We start from the raw sequence: 18,073 nt of genomic DNA, 5'->3' as shown, positions 1-18,073 counted from the left end.
ATAGAATAATTGACCTTATCCAATCTTTTCCCAAAGTCCCCACCTCTAAATACCATAGTTTAATTATGTTTCTATATTCTTAATACCTCAAAAATGGGGACTAAATATCAACACACGAAGTCTTGGGGGTCACTCAAATTACATTGAAACCATAGCAGTATGAATGTACCTTTAAAAAGAAAAAAAAAAACAGGAAATTAGAAAGCAAGGTACTGCAGAGGATAATTAATGTGGGAGTCTTAACTTTTGGAAACCTCTGTTGTGATACAACAGAAAATACCATGTGGACTTACTTCACAACAAACAGTTTTTCACAGTACACTGTATTTGTCTAGGTCTGACTTTGGGCAGCTCTCCTGTGACAGGTGGCTCAAGGGCTCAGCCTTCTACCATTCCAGACCTTGTTAACCCCTAGGGCCTTGGAATCTTCATCTGCACCTTCTGCCTTTGTCCAATAGTTGAGAGGAAAGAGAGTACAAGGGACTTCCCAAGAGGAGTTTAGGACAAGACTAGAATTGGCATACATTCCAATCTCAAATTCAAGGTTGACTGGAAAATGTAGCCTGATCTGTGTACCTGGGATGAAAAGTGTATGGTTTGGTAGCAAATCAGTTAAACTTGCAGCAAACACTGAAGTTCATAGTGATTACTCTAAGTCACTGCTTAATAAACAAACAAACAAACAAAAGCTTGAATTTGTCATTTGCTACTGTAGCACAAATTTCAGAGGTGTACCTCATTATGTAGATATGTTGGTCAGCTTTTCGTTGATGTGACAAAATAATTAAATACAACAAATTAAAGGAGGAAAGATTTATTTTGACTTTTGGTTTTAGGAGTTTGAGTCCATGATCAGCTGGCTTCATTGTTTCTGGGCCTATGGTAGGCAGAGCACATGGTCAAAGATGGGGCATAGCTGGCCACCTCAGTGTGACTGGGAAGCAGAGTGAGAAAGAAGAAGAAGTTAGGGACAAGATATAGTCCCCAAGGGCATATCCCCTAAGGACCCACTTCTTTCAACTAGGTTCTATTTTAGGGTTCCCACCACCTCCCAGTAGTCAATTCAGATACAGTCATCAATGTTAGAACTCTCATGATCCAATCATCTCCCTAAGGTACCACACCTCTACACTGGGAAACAAACCTTTCACACATGAATCTTTGGGGGAATATTCCAGATCCAAACCATAATACTGGAGTAGACACTTTCTTCCCACTTTTTTTTTGCACTTTCTTCAAGACAGAACATCATCACCAACTAACGCAATATACTACAGATCTCCTATTAGAATGCTGAAGAACATAAGGCTTGTAGAGATGTTGATTGCTCATTTGTTGAATTAGTAGAACATGAAAAGTGGGTACAGGTCTCCTATTTCTGTCTAATAACAACAGTAAATATCAGTTCATAGTGTATGATAGAAATGAAACTTAAAGGACTATAAACTAATTCTTATTATTTTGCAAGTAATTCCATGAGAAGGAGTAAACTTGTAGTTAGAAAAGTTTGTTTGTTTGTTTGTTTAGCAAAGGAACTGGTCAAAACCTGATAGTTTGAGTCATTATATCAGCTAACTTCTTAGAAACCAAAGTGCAGTAGGGGTATAGCTTAGTGGTAAAGCACCCCTGGGTTCAAACCTCAATACCTAAATAAATAAATAAATAAATAAATAAATAAATAAAATGCATACTCCCCAGACAAAAACAAAACCAGATCCAGTCATCTAGAGAGATCACTGGCATTCTTTTTGCCTACTGTCCCATGTCCATCCTCACTGGGGAGACTTGGGAGATGCAAATCTGAGGAAGTGACCTGGTCAAGGTGCAGCTACAGTACATTAGACACGTAGAAAGGGTTCCTTTCCTGGAGATTAATGCTCTATCTGACGTTCATGTGGCAAAAATTTGCTCTTAAAATGTAGGCTCTCTCTTCACCTCATTGATTGTTTCTTTTGCTGAGAAGAAGCTTTTTAGTTTGAATCCATCCCATTTATTGATTCTTGATTTTATTTCTTGCACTTTAGGAGTCTTTTTAAGGAGTCTTTTTAGGAGTCTTTTTAAGGGTTTTTTAAAGTCGGGGGCCTAATTTGACGTGATGGGCTACTTTTTTCTCTCTTAGACACAGAGTCTCTGGTTTAATTCTTTGATCCACTTTGAGTTGAGTTTTGTGCATGAGAGATAGGAGTTTAGTTTAATTTTGCTACATATGGATTTCCAGTTTTCCCAGCACCATTTGTTGAAGAGGCCATCTTTTCTCCAATGTATGTTTTTGGCACCTTTGTCTAGTATGAGACAACTGTATTTATTTGGGTTTGTCTCTGCATCCTCTATTCTGTACCATTAGTCTACATGTCTATTTTGGTGCCAATACTGGATATATAAAGAACTCAAAAAACTTAACATCAAAAAAACAAATAACCAATCAATAAATGGGCTAAGAAGCTGAACAGACACTTCTCAGAAGATATACAATCAATCAACACATATATAAAAAAAGTTCAACATCTCTAGTAATTAGAGAAATGCAAATCAAACTATTCTAAGATGTCATCTCATGCAGTCAGAATGGCAGTTATCAAGAATACAAACAATAGGAAATAGTCCACAATGGTGGGCCAGAGGGAAGCAGTATCTGAGTCGCTCTGTGACCTGGGGTTCAAGTTGTAAGAATATGGCTTCTCTGCTGGCAATAGTCCTGCCCCCTGTGCAGGAAGCACCATGCTCATCCAGGGCTCCAGGCCTCAGCATCTGAGTAGGACTAGCAGTGGTGGCAGCAGCACCCATGAAGGACTTTCGGCCACCCACTTGAGCCGAAATTAGAGATGCTGCTCCCATGGAGAACACCCAGCAGCTTCCCAGGAGTAAGAACTCCAGCCACCACCCATGTGTGGATGCCCATCTGCCAACGTGGGGAATCCCCTGGTTGCCACCATCTTGGGACTCTGCAGAAGCCTACAGAATCTCCTACATGTAGAACCTGTCTGCACCCAGAAACTTCACACAGGCTCTAAAGTCAGCCAACACTGCAAGCCACAGAGCTCATCGCTGAACTCATCATCCAACACCATCGCCAGGCTCGCCCCACCTGACCAGACACCCCACCGTTGAAAGCAGGAGCCTCCATCTTGGGTCACCTTCATCACCATCTTCCAGGTATCCAGTTTATCCAGTTTGTAACTCCCCACTCTCCCCAGCAGCCACTAACCCAGAACAGTGTCATCCTGGTTACCTTCACCATCCTGAGGGCAGAGAAACCAGCTAACAACAGAGGACCCCACCTATTGAATGAGAAGGAAAACAGGAAAGTTACTGATAATCAGCCAAAACAAGCCCTGTATCTTCCTTCAAGATTCCCCCCACCCCCTTTTCCCTCTCCCTCTCCTGTCTCTGTCCCTCACATCCCCAACATATGTGAAACCAAGTACTTTGCATGAATTAGGATTTTGAGGTCTGGGATGACTGAATAGTATATTACGTTGTGTTGTGTATTCTTTTTTATTTTTTAATTTTTTTCTTTTTTTCCCACCAATTTCTGCTATTTTAACATTTTAAATTTTTCTTGTATATATGTGTGTTTGTTTTCTGTACTCTACTGTCTTCCCACTTACTTGTCTACCCAAAGATACTTCCTCTCCTTTTTCCTCTTTAGATTTCTCTTTCACACTTCCTAAGGTATAACAACTCTATATCCTCACCTCCTACTCCTCACCCCTGGTTCTTTGTCTACCATCAGAAACTGTAAACCCTTTTATAACCTTACTGAATATCTTGTAGATAATAATTGAATTTACCATATCTGAACATTGTGACCAAACTGTAAATGTCTTATTAGTAAATCTTTGTTTTTTTAGGGTGTATATTGTTTATATTGGAATCTGATAACATTGTCCTTTACCTCAAAGGAGAGGTATTGGATTCCTACAGGGGCACAATAAGCCTATAGGGTAAAATTGGTAATGCCTAGGATGCACAGTGCTAGAAGGGAAGACACACAAGCAATATGAAAAGACAAGGGAAGAAAGTGCCCTAAACAAATCAAGACACTTCATTATTAGAATCCATGGCCAGCACAGCAGAAGATTTGACAGAGAAGGAGTTCAGTATGTACATAATTAAAATGTTTTATGAATTAAAAGATGATATAAGAGAGCAAATACAAGCAGCAAAAGATAATTTTGACAAAGAACTACATAAACAAATACAGGAAGCAAAAGATTACTTCAATGGGGATATAGAGGTTTTTTTTAAAAAAAAAACAAAACAGAAATCCTTGAAATGAAACAATAAACCAAATTAAAAGTTCAATGGAAAGCATCACCAAGAGATTAGAGCACTTAGAAGACAGGACCTAAGACAATGAAGACAAAATATATAATCATGAAAAGAGTGTATACCACATAATGAAAATGTTAAGAAACCATGAGCTGAACAAACGAGAAATATGGGAAAGCATAAAAAGGCCAAATTTAATAGTTATTAGGATAGAGGAAGGAATACAGTTCCAAACCAAAGGAATGAACAATCTATTCAATGAAATAATATCAGAAAATTTTTTGAACATAAAGGATGAATTGGAAAACCAAATTCAACAGGCTTACAGGACACCAAATGTACAATATCATAGCAGATCCACACCAAGGCACATTATAATGAAAATGCCTAGCATACAGAATAAGGAGAGAATATTAAAAGTCATGAAAGAAAAGAATCAGATTACATATAGGGGGAAACCAATTAGACTATGTGCAGATTTTTAAACCCAGACCCTGAAAGCTAGAAGGTCCTGGAACAATATATATCAAGCTCTGAAAGAAAATGGATTACAACCAAGAATCTTATATAGGGATAAAGAAGGAAACAATTCATCAACAAGATATAACAATAACAGATTTATATGCCCCAAACAATGGAGCATCTACGTTCATCAAACATAATCTTCTCAGGTTCACATTTCTTAAATAGACCACAACACAATAATGCTGGGTGATTTTAACACACATCTTTCACCACTGGATAGCTCTTCCAAAAACAAAAGAAACTATGGATCTCAGTAATACAATCAATAACTTAGACTTAACTGACATATATAGACTATATCATCCTTCAATGAGAGAATACACTTTCTTCTCAGCAGTACATGATCCTTCTCTAAAATAGACCATATACTATGCCTCAAAGCAACTCTTACCAAATACAAAAAAGTAGAGATATTACCCCGCATTCTATCAGATCATAATGGAATGAAATTAGAAATCAATGATAAAATAAGAAAATAAAAGCTACTCCAATGCCTAGAGATTAAATAATATGCTACTGAATGAATAATGGGCTGCAAAAGATATCAAGGAGGACATAAAAAGATTCTTAGAGGTGAATGAGAACACAGATACAATGTATCAAAATCTCTGGGACACTATGAAGGCAGTACTAGGAGAAAAGTTCATTGCATGGAGTTTATTCCTTAAAAAAAGAAAAAGTCAACAAATAAATGACTTAACATTACATCTCAAAATCTTAGAAAAAGAAGAACAAATCAACACCAAAAGCATAAGACATGAAATAATTAGAATTATAGCTGAAATCAATGAAATTGAAACAAAAGAAATAATTGAAAAAATTGACAAAACAAAATGTTGATTCTTTGAAAAAATAAATAAAATTGACAGACTCTTAGCCATGCTAATAGAAAGAAGGAGAGAAAAAAACTCAAATTATTAATGTGATGAAAAAGAAAATATCATGACAGACATACATGACAGAAATACAGAGATAATTGGAAATTATTTTGAAAACTTGTGCTACAATAAAATAGAAAATATCAAAGGCATCAAAACATTTCTAGAGTTATATGATTTGCCCAAATTGAATAAGGATGATATACACAATTTAAACAGATCAATTTCAAGTGACAAAATAGAAAATGCCATCAGAAGTCTTCCAACCAAGAAAAGCCCAGGACTAGATGGATACACAGCCGAGTTCTATAATATCTTTAAAGAGGAACTAATACCAATACTCCTCAATTTATTTCAGGAAATAGAAAACGAGAGAGCACTTCCAAACTCATTCTATGAGGCCAATGTCACCCTGATTCCAAAACCAGGCAAAGACACATCAAAGAAAGAAAACTTCAGATGAATATCTCTAATGAATATGGATGCAAAAATTTTCAATAAAATTCTGGCAAATCAAACACGAAAACATATCAAAAGTAGTGCACCATAATCAAGTGGGGTTCATTCCATAGATGCAAGGTTTGTTCAACATATGGAAATGAATAAATGTAATTCATCACATCAATAGACTTAAACATAAGAACTATATGATCATCTCAATAGATGAAGAAAGAGCATTGGACAAAATGTAGCATCCCCTCATGTCCAAAAACTAGGGATAACAGGAACATTTCTTAACATTGTAAAAGCTATCTATGCTAAGCCCCAGGCCAACATTATTCTAAATGGAGAAAAATTGAAGGCATTCCCTCTAAAAACTGGAACAAGACAGGGATTCCTCTTTCACCACTTCTATTTAACATAGTTCTTGAAACACTAGCCAGAGTAATTAGACAGAAGGAAGAAATTAAAGGGATATATATAGGTAAAGAAGAACTCAAATTAGCACTATTTGCCAATGATATGATTTTATACCTAGAAGACTTAAAATATTCTACCCGAAAACTTCTAGAACTAGTAAATGAATGCAGCAAAGTAGTAGAATACAAAATCAACACCCATAAATCAAAGGCATTTCTGTATATCAGTGACAAATCCTCTAAAAGAGAAACGAGGAAAACTACCCCATTTATAATAGCCTCAAAAAAAATATTTAGGAATCAACCTAACAAAAGAGGTGAAAGACCTCTACAACAAAAACTATAGAACACTAAAGAAAGAAATTAAGACCTTAGAAGATGGAAAGATTTCCCTTTTTCTTGGATTGGCAGAATTAATATTGTCAAAATGACCATTAATATTGTCAAAATGACCATATTACCAATATTTTATAAATAGATGTAATTTAAAGTAAACTTAAAAATATATTTTAGAGTTAAAATTTAATTGAAGTTCATGCATCTAAATTTTAAAATATAAAGCAATTTACACTTCTAGCATTCAATGTCGATTTAATTGGCAGAAAATCAATATCAGATTTCATGTATATTACACCTGGAACTACGCATATACAAACCTAAAAGTAATATGAATTATGTTTTATTCAAAATATTCCCCATCTATCGTGTGTATCCGTTTTGATTCATGAATACCTTCAGAAGCATTAGTTGGAATTAAATAAAAGTAAAACGTGTGTCAATTAACTTAAAAATCATAGTTTATTACACAACAATATATTACATTTCAGTTGTCCAGGGTAGAACTTGGCATGTTAGTTTGCCATATACCTCACCTATGTGCTTTCACAGTGCAAGTTTCTCCCCACACTCCAAAGCAGTTTTTCTATTGGTCATTACTGGAACAGCTTGCCACAGTTTGTAGCATTTGGACGTAGTCAACTTTTATGTTTTAGAACTTAGGGCAAAAGATGGTCCAGAATGCTTTTTTTCTGGGGTTCAGAGGGTATTAATCATAAATTCAGGTGTTGCTAGTCATGAGAGAAGATATTTAGCATTCCAGCTTGCTTTCTACAGCACCAAGAATGGGATCCCACATGATTGAGGAGCCATGAGCCACTTAATTTGTGATATGTTGAGACCTCTAAATGTGTGGGTAAAGGGTAAGGACCTCACCATGTTGTGTTGCAGGGTAGTATTGTGTTAAGTTCCTACCTATGAATTTTTCCTTTTAAGAAATGAAGGGATACTAGATATTTAACAGGATAGGCTGGGAGAAAACCAACATCAAAAGGTGAAAAAGATGAGCTGGGGTGTGGCTCAGAAGTAGAGCGCTTGCCTAGCATGCGTGAGGCCCTGGGTTTGATCCTCAGCACCACATAAGTATAAAATAAAGATATTGTGTCCACCTATAACTAAATAAATAAATAAATAAGGTGAAAAAGAATGAAATACATTTGGAGATAGCTGAAGCAAAACATCTTGTTCATAATTTTGCTTGGTGGTTGGCTTATAAGTACTAGTTTATTACTGTTGTTTCTTTGTGAGTACATATATCTGTGCTTCTCTCTCTTTCTCCTGACATATTGTCTTGAATTAATCTTTGTTGAGAGCATTTTAAAACGTTTGATTTGGGGTTGTAATCTTTCTTTTGTATACGATAGGAGTTTAAGTCCCTCTATAGACAGGTTTTAGAAAACAGGGATAACCTAAATCTTTTCATAACAATTTAATTGCTTCAATTAGTATTTTCAGAATTCAGCCCAGAATGTAATATAGAATGTTTTTACTATGAATCAAAGCCTTGAGCTTAGTGGAGAATCATCGATCTCCAACAGAACTTCTCAAAGCATATTGTCAATCTGAATATAGCTAGGGATATTTTGGGTTTGAGTTTGGTTGTGTTTATAATTTAGCCAGAATTGGCCAAGATAATATGGGGCAGGGGGGAATCAACATGTTCAGTAGCATTATTACATGTCTCTCCTCCCTAGTTTTTATAAGTCCAGGTCATAAAAACAGTTTTAAGCTATATTTTTCAAGCAAGATGGAAAATAATGTCACATATTAGTAAAACTCTTCTAACAAAATATCAAAAAAGCTATAGGATGCAAAATAATTTTAGTTGAACTTAAAAGGTAAAGAAAAAAATCATATGGCTGATTGAGATATCTTTTCTTTTTAACTTTCTTAATATTTTAAGTATTAAATAATTAGGCCAGAAATGTTATCTACATATTCACATGTTCTGTACTAATCAGTGAATATGATGCCTAGTTTGAATCATGTTTTATCCATGCTTAGAGGTCTTATTCTGTCACTTTGCATCTGGCTAAAAGAAGTCAAAATATGAACGTTTGCTGATAAATGGAAAAATCTTAAGTATGCTCTTATACTTTAAGCCTATCAAAATTCTCACCTTTTTAGCAGGACTTATTAGAACATTCAAGTTATTTCACATTGTTGCTTGAGATGCCATTATTTTTGCATTTTGAAATTTCAGGTCTGCCTTCAGCAATTTACTTTGCCTTTACCTCTAATACACTCTTCTCTTCTTGTTATAAATACCACTAATCTACCTCTATAGGTAGACTGGAGTACAGCAGCACCGTTGGCAAACCAAACTTTATTAATTGTTTGATGTTATCTGTTATAGAACATGAGAAGCAGCGATTATGCAAGAGCACCGATTATATGAATTTGCATTTCAAAGTGAAATGGTTTTATAATGAATATGTGCGCGAACTTCCTGCCTTCAAGGATGCTGTTCCTGAATACTCCTTGTAAGTACTGATTTTCAACACCCCCCCCAGTTTGTTCTCAATTCACAGTTCTGTAAAATTACAGCTGAATTGTGTAGCACTAAAATCTCCTCACATAGTTTTCATTTGAAAACAGACAGTTCTGTCATAAAGTTAACATTAAAAGATTTGTATCTCTTTGAGCCATATTTAATTGAATGGTGTTGCATTTTTGAGTATCTTTTATTTGTATATTCAATACAGAGAGAGAAAGAAATAAACACTAAGAAATTGTTTATATGACGACATTACTTCCTATTGAAAGTGCTATAATGCAAGATTTCCTAATGAGGGTGGTTATATATTGATCTATATCATCAGATTTTTCTCTTTTACTTGAGCATCTATCTTAGAAATTCACATTTCTAAATTGGAAATCATTATTTAGCCAGTAAATTTTATTTGCATTAGAAATCTATATCATTTCATTTAAGGGTTCTTCCATGTCACTGTACCAAGTGCTACAAGGCAATAATGCAAAAGAGGAAGAGCTTGCTCTCTACCGGGCTGATACTCAGGAGATATAAGTACAAAAATCATGAAAAAGCAAGGCAAATGAAACAAGTATTAACTTAAGGAGCATAAACAAAGTATCATAGGGTCTCAGAGAAGAGAGACCTTACCCTTGTTGGGGAACTTTGCATGATATTTGTGAATGGGATAGCATTTAATGTAGACTTTGAAAAGTTGGTCAGGTTATGGCAAGAAAAGGGAGAAAAACATTAAGATAGAAATGAAAGTTGTGATTATAGTCATGTATTTTGAAATATGTTGGCTATGGTTCATAAGAAATAGTGTTATTCTAGTGAGACAGGGTATTTCATGTTTTGAATGTTTTGAATCATGTTTTATCCGTGCTTAGAGGTCTAATTCTGTAAGTAGAAATGAAATCAGAAGAAAGTGATATAGGAAAAGTAATTTTGAAAAAAGATCATTGTAAATAGATTCTGTGAAGCTTGTACTGACTGCATTCATTAAACTTTGTGGGAATTGGAAGAGACAGAATGGGGGGAAGAAAAGAGATTTAGAAGGTAATGAGCAATGTAATGATGGCATATTAATAGCCTCTAATATACCTCTAACAGACATGGATAAGGTAGAGTAGGGCAGTAAGAAAGGTTAAAAGCTAAAATTATGAAGGGGAGGTGAGAAGATGTTAGTCAAAGGACACAAAACTTCAGTTAGATCGGAGCAATAAGTTTAAAAGATCTATTATACAACACGGCAACTACAGTTAATAACAGCATATTGTATTCTTAAAAATTGCTAAGAATTGGGCTGGGGATGTGGCTCAAGCGGTAGCGCGCTCGCCTGGCATGCATGTGGCCCAGGTTTGATCCTCAGCACCACATACAAATAAAGATGTTGTGTCCGACGAAAACTAAAAAGTAAATATTAAAAAAAAAAAATTCTCTCTCTTTCTCTCTCTCTTAAAAAAAATTGCTAAGAATCAATTTTATGTGTTCTCACCCTAAAAAGTCTTAAGTAAGTGAGGTAACACATATGTTAATCAGCTTGATTTAAGCATCCCATAATGCATATGTATTTCAAAACATTTGCACGTAGTAAATATGTACATCTTCATCAACCAAAAATACAAATATAAAATAAAACCATATACTTTATATTTTAAAAGATTATATTAATAATATAGAATGATTGAAGTGAGAATGCAAAGGGTAAAGATATGTGGGATAGAAATTTTAATAATAGAATTTATAGAATTTGTCAACTAAATGCATATGGAGATAAAATAATGAGGAATTAAACATGAAGTATGTGCGCCTAAGCAGTTGGTGGTATCATTGGGAAAAGGAGAGTAAAACAAAAGAGCTATTTGCCAGAGCCATCTGCTTCTGGCTCTGCCTAGACTTACTTCACTAAACTAAAAGCTGAATAATAACATTCACTGAAGACCAACTATAAAACGTGAATAAGATTAAAAAGCATCACAAAGCAGTCCAGGATGTAGACATTCACCAAGCAGGCAACTGCATGGTGCAGCTTTTCCCCTGAGTTCCCCACCCACATATATTTCCCAATTTGCAATAGAGATCTCTGGACCAAAAATAGAATTTGGAGCAATCTCCTTGGGCTGCTAATAATAATAATAATAATAATAATAATAATAATAATAGTGTACAGGGATGTAAAGGCTGCATGGACTCATGGGGTCAAGATTGGAAAGAAATGGGAACTACATAGACAGGAACATAGGATTGTACATGTAGTTTCCCCTTGAGGTATTTTCTGATCCTCACCTGCCTATGTGTAGAGATTTAGGAAGAAAAAAATCAAGTAGAAAGTGAGAGATTGAAAACTAAAAGGAGATTTTGGCAGTCTTACAGCACTATAGGGACAAAAGTTAGAGGTCAAGCCTTATTAGAAAAGAAGGAATATTTTAAACACTCAGGGCCTCTAGGTGAAATCCCTGGAGGGCTTTGTCCTAGAAATAAGAGCAAACTAGAAATAGACCACGAAACCCAGCCTGTCTAGATCAAGATAGTCTCCCTGAATTCTGACTAAAAGGAAAAAAAAATCTTCTCTGGAGTAAATGATCAACAAAAGGTCCACAGTATTTCATAGACAACATATAATATTCAACAAAAAATTAAGGGCAACAGGATCTGAATGGCTAGCATCTAAGAGAAAATGCAGGTATTAATTAGACATACCAGACACAGACTTTAATCTTTAATGTATACTTCTAAAATGTTTGAAATTTCAACAGAAAAAAAAATTGAAACTGAAGGAAAAATAAAATAGAAATTATAGAACTAAAGTAAAATGAAATTAGAAATATAATATATGATGTTATGAGCTGATTGTAAACAGCAGAAAAGGACAAAAAATAATTAGAAGATAGGTTTGAAGGAAATATCTATGTGAAAACAGAGAGAAACAAGAAGTTCAAAGTATAGGGAAAAAAAAGAAACAAGTGCTATCTGGTACAAAGTATAAAGGGCTAATATACAAATAATTAAGTACTCGAAAAGAACAGAGAAGACATGAGACCACAAATCATGCAACACAAAAAAATTGTTTTGTCCATTGATGGATTGTACACATGGTGGTATGTCATGCAACCCAGGTTTGTAGTGGACTACAAACTAGTAACTACACTAGGATGCTCATACAATGAAGAAATTGCCTGATGCACTTCTCAGAACATATCCTCCTCATTAAGCAAATCATGACTGTACTAGTACAGTGTTTAAAAAATACTAGTTGTGGATTTTACAAAATTTATGAGAAACATGAAGCCAAAATTCAAGAAGTTATGTAAATCCTAAACAGGATGATGCAAAGAAAATGATATACCTACAGGTACATCATTAAAAAGTGTTTGAAACCAAAAGGATGATAAAACCCTTAAAAAAGTACCAGGCTCCCGGGGTTAATAAAAAGTTAGTAACAATAATTGAAAGAAAGGTAATGCAGCTATACTAATATTGAACAAAATATACTTTAAAATAAAAATACTTTAAGAGCTGATGTAGTGGCACAAGCCTGTAATCCCAGTGACTCAGTAGGCTGAGGCAGGAGGATCACAAATTCAAGGCCAACCTCAGGAACATCGTAGCAAGACCCTCTGCAATTTGGTGAAACCCTATCTCAAAAAAAGGAAGGAAAACAAAAAGGAACTGGCCATGTAGCTCAGTGGTAAAGTGCCCTTGAGGGAGGGGTGATTAAAAAAAATACTTTGAGAAAAAAATATTTCATGAGGATTTAAGGGGCAGTTCAACAAAATGTATATCAATTCTAAATTTTCATGAATCATATAACATTAGCAAAATACATTAAGCAAAAAATTGCCACAAGTAAAAGAAAAATATCAGCAGATTCACCCTTCTATTTGGATATTATGTTTCTTCAGCAATGGAGTGAACATTCAGACCAATAAATCATTAATAAAGCTTAAACAATAAGAATAGCATGTTGAGAACAGTGGTGTACACCTGTAATCCCAGAGATTTGGGAGGCTGAGACAGGAGGATTGTTAAATTCAAAGCCAACTTCAGCAATTTAGTGAGGTCCTAAGCAACTTATCCAGACTCTGTTTCAAAATAAAAAATAAAAAGGACTGGGGATATGGCTAAGTGGTAAAGCACTCTAGGTTCAATTCCTAATACAAAAAAAAAATAGCTTACTTGGAGATGTCAGGCTATAAGCTATGAACCAATATCAGTGTATCAGTGTATCCATATCTAACTATCCAGAGATTCCACGATTTTTGTAGACATTATTGTATACACACCTGCATACTCACAAACATGCCTATATAAAATTTAATAGCTCACAAAGACAAACTCTACAATAAAATCAATCACATGGTTTTACCATTGGAAGAAATCTTAAAAACAGAAAATTAAATCAAAAGAAAGAAAATAGTCAATATGACCTGATGTAAAAATGAAATCGAAAAAAATAGGAGAAATTAGTTAAGCCAAAGATGGTTTTTAAAGACTAATAAAATTTAAAAAGCCTTAGCAAGGACAATGGGAAAGAGAAACAGAAGTTCACAAATCACTAGCTTTGGAAAAGGGCACAATAAAGATCCTAAAACAAGAAAAATAGAAAATATGTTTCCCATACATTTAGAAATTTAGACAAAATGTACAAATTTCTTTTACAATAAAACTTATTAAGCTGACATAAGAAAAATGTAAAATCTAATAAGACTATAACTATTTTTAAAATTGAACACTTAACTAAATAGTTTCACAAATAAAATCTCAGGTCCAAATGCCATTCTTACAAATGTTTGAGGAAGAAATATCACCCCTATTACAAACTTCCAGAGAACACAGGAAAACTCAAATCATTTTTCTCTTTTGAAACCAGCATATTCTTGCTACTAAAACCTACTGAGAACACAAAACATATGGATAAGAAGAATACAATTTATCTCATGAATATAGTTTTAAAAATAACTTTAATGAGATGTGAGCCAATAGAATCCAGTAATTTATAAAAGGCTAATATAATATCACCAAAGAAAATTTCTTCCTGGGATATGAAATCAGTTAAGCATTGAGAAATCAGTGTAACTCACCCTGTTTTAAAGAGTAAAGGAGAAAATCCCTGTAATCAGTACACTAGACATAGAATAATAATTTGATAAAATAAAAATTAATTGGTTATAAATATATCTTACCAAGTTAAGAATGGAAGGAAACTATCTAAATCTAATAAAAAGCTACCCTCCTCAAAATAACAGCAGTAAGAAAACAACCACAGAAACATGATGTTTATTGATAAAATTTTGAAAGCTTCCCCTTAAGATCAAGAATGAGACATATCTGGTCAGGCATGGTGGCACATGCCTGTAATCTCAGCTACTGGAGATGACAAATTGCAGGTCAGCTTCAGCAACTTAGTAATTTCTTGTCTTGAAATAAAATTTTAAAAGGCTATGGATATAGATCATGGTAGTGTTTGCCTAGCATGCATGAGGCACTGTGGGCTCAATCCCCAGTATGGCTAAGAAAAGAAAGAGAGAGACATGTCTTATAATATTGTTCTTATTTAACATTGTACTAGAAATCATAGGCAATACAATAAGACAAGAAAGGAATGGAAAAGTGTGATTGCTGGGGGGGGATCTAGCTCAGTGGTAGAGTGCTTGCCTCACTTGCAGGAAGCCCTGGATTCAATCCCTAGCACCAAAAAAAGGAATAGAAATTATGACTGTAAACAACAAATAATGATGCTATTTTATTTGCATATGAGATAGTTGTGCACCTAGAAAATTCAAAAGAAAGTATAAGAAAATTAATATAATTAGTAAATGTAGTAGTCTATGTAAAACTTGATAAAATTTCTTTATTATGGTCACAATTAGAAAATTATATATAAAGCATACCACTTAAATAAACATTGAAATCACCAGAAATAAATGTGAGGAAGACTATGCAAGCCCTATTTTTAAGCTACTAGAGCATGTTACTAAGAGAAATTTAAGATGTGCTGAATAAAATCTACAATATTCCTAAATAGTTCAATTATTATAAAAATGGTAGTTCTCCCACATTGACAGATTCAATGTAATCCTATGAAAATTCTAAAAGTTATTTTTGTGCAAATTGATAAATTCATTAAAAATGCATGTAAAATGCAAAGGGCTAAGAATTCTCAGACATCTGAAAGAGGAAGTTTGAAAAGCTGGAAAACTACTCTTTGGTTATCAAGGCTCATTAAAAAGATACAGTAAAACTAAGTGTGGTGTTATCAAATGACAATGAACCAGAGGAATAAGGTAGTTCAGAGATAGACTCATACATGTGCCATCACCTGATTTCCATCAAAGATATTAATTCATTGTGGTAGAATGGAGAGTGTTAAATGGTGCTGGATCAACAGGGCATCCATATAGAAAAGGAACTTAAACTGTTCTCAAAAACCATTGCAGATGGATTCTAAATCGTAAGTAAGAAGTCAGAATATTACATAGTACAGGATATTTGTGGGTATGCATAGATACTCAATGAAATAGAAGTAAGAAATATTGGAATGGCATGATAGGGGATGTAGCACACAAGGTGGATGCTTTATAGGAATTTGAATTAATTGTAGGGGAATTGCAGGGTAGGTTTTGAGAACTCAGCAGATTTGAGGTAGCATGGGAAGAACAATGAAAGAGATAGAAATTGAAGGAAAAAGAGAGAGGAATGTATTTGATGAAATAAAGGTGAAGGCATCTGAGGAAGAAAATGGAAAAGGAGAATGACAGGAGGTTTTTGCCTCTGTATTATCATACCAGGAAAAAAAAAAAAACAGCATTCCTGTTAAGAACACGCAAATAATGCCCTGTGTGGTATGTAACATCGTTAATATTTTTTAGGTGGTTTGAACCTTTTGTTATGCAGTGGCTAGATGAAAATGAAGATGTGTCAATGGAATTCCTTCATGGAGCACTGGGAAGAGATAAAAAAGATGGAGTGAGTTTAAATTACGTTTGCTTATTGCTATAATTCCATCACATTGCTCACCTTTAAGCTGACAGGAATTGTTAGGCTCATTGTTATTAGTTGAGTTTCATTTTAATACTCCAATGAATAAGATAATTTTAAAACAATTTCAAAAGGTTGGTCAGAATTCTAGGAAATTGCTTGAATTAAAAACAAATGAACAAAAAACTCCATCACCCTTATTCCCTCTCCCCCACACCCAACCAACACCACAAGATTCTTCTTTTCTTCTGAAACAGGTCAAACTTTACAAGTTCCCCAGGCTTGTACTTAACTTCCTTGTCATCCTGGAAGCATTTCAGGATTTGTAGATTAGAAACACATGTCCTCCCATTCCTCTGCAACAATTCTCAAATGTCCTGAGTGACAACCAGCTCACAAAACTATTCTAATGGCCCTTAAGAGGGAAATATTTGGAAGAACCACATCCTCAATTCTGTGATGGAAAAAGCAATTAGCAGCAGCCTGTCCCATGAAATTAGTACAATTGTACTTTCCAGAAAATTGGTTGAACTATTTGAAAGTGAGTAAGCATTTTATACCTAGAAAATGTTGGTGCATAATTTGGGAGATTCATTTGTTCGTGTGATATAACATCCCAGTATGCTTAATGATGATTTCACCTCTTCCCTCTTCAGTTCCAGCAGACGTCTGATCATGCACTCTTCTCTTGCTCCGTGGTTGATGTCTTTGCTCAGCTTAATCAGAGCTTCGAGATTATTAAGAAACTGGAATGCCCTAATCCTGAGGCATTATCTCACTTAATGAGAAGATTTGCAAAGGTAGGTTGAATGGAATGAATTTTTCCCAGGGCTGTTTGAACCTGAAAAATGTGGCAGTCTTATTTGACACAACTGCCCCAGTTCAATTTGTAATTGTCTACTAGCAGATTCAGTTTCCACGTTTGTCTTCTGAACTCAAACATTTCCTGTTTCTTCAGTGCAGATTTATCATGTAACAAAACCTGTTTATTATTTACATGGATGACTTAGTCATTATAAATGAAGAGATTATCATAGATGGCCAAATTATTTCTGTTTCAAATATAGTACTTTCTAGCTGAAAGTAAGCCTTGGCATTTTATATATAAATGGAAAATATATTTTAGCAGATCCTGTTGCATAGTGAAAGATATAGTGAACTTGGAGTCATAAAAACTGAGTTCTGATTATAAATCAGCCAATAAGTGTCATGTGAATCTGAACAAAATTGATTTTGATGAATTTAGTTTTCTTATGTGACAGATTGATTTTGGTCAACCAAATTTCTCCTAAGGCCTTTTTTGCCTCTCAAAATGTAAGGCAGCTTACTGTGTGCTTTTAAGTTTGCCAATATTTTCAAGGAAAATGTAAGAAAGAAAAGAACCAGCTTCTGTCTATCAAATCTTACCCCCAAAAAAATCATATACCATAAAATAATTGGAAGATGACAAGAAAGGGGACACAATTCAGTCTTGCTTGAGCGTGGTGGGATCTACCCTAAATCGAGTGGAAGGAAATCTGCTGACAGCTGAAATAGAAGCTTCATGGTAAAAGTAGGGCTTATGGAAGCCTTAAAGGTTAGAAAAGTATTCTAACCAGAGGAACAGCAGGAACAAAATAGGAGGTAAAGTTGAACATGGGGGCAAGGGCAGAGGAAGAAGGTTTTTTTCAGGAGAAGAAAAAGTTGGGGGAATGAAGATAGGCTCTGATCTTTGTTAAACCACAAAGCAAAAAAAAAAAAAAAAAAAG

At 34.6% G+C, this 18,073-nt stretch overlaps 1 protein-coding gene across 5 annotated transcripts in view; it reads left to right on the top strand.

The window, feature by feature from the left end:
• Unc13c (unc-13 homolog C) overlaps nucleotides 1-18,073 on the top strand; it is a 583,769-nt gene that overhangs the window by 447,512 nt on the left and 118,184 nt on the right. For all 5 annotated transcript variants that reach the window (XM_048793668.1, XM_015480644.2, XM_048793667.1 and 2 more), the window contains 3 exons: nucleotides 9,228-9,354; nucleotides 16,217-16,313; nucleotides 16,982-17,125. In XM_048793668.1, coding sequence (XP_048649625.1) covers nucleotides 9,228-9,354; nucleotides 16,217-16,313; nucleotides 16,982-17,125 — 368 coding nt within the window. The remainder of the gene's footprint in view (nucleotides 1-9,227; nucleotides 9,355-16,216; nucleotides 16,314-16,981; nucleotides 17,126-18,073) is intronic.

The sequence above is a fragment of the Marmota marmota genome, unplaced genomic scaffold (genome assembly GCF_001458135.2).
Source record: "Marmota marmota marmota unplaced genomic scaffold, marMar, whole genome shotgun sequence".
In the NCBI taxonomy this organism is placed as follows: Eukaryota; Metazoa; Chordata; class Mammalia; order Rodentia; family Sciuridae; genus Marmota; species Marmota marmota.
The sequence above is the reverse complement of the archived record's forward strand: the minus strand, read 5'-3'. Positions and strand labels throughout refer to the sequence as shown.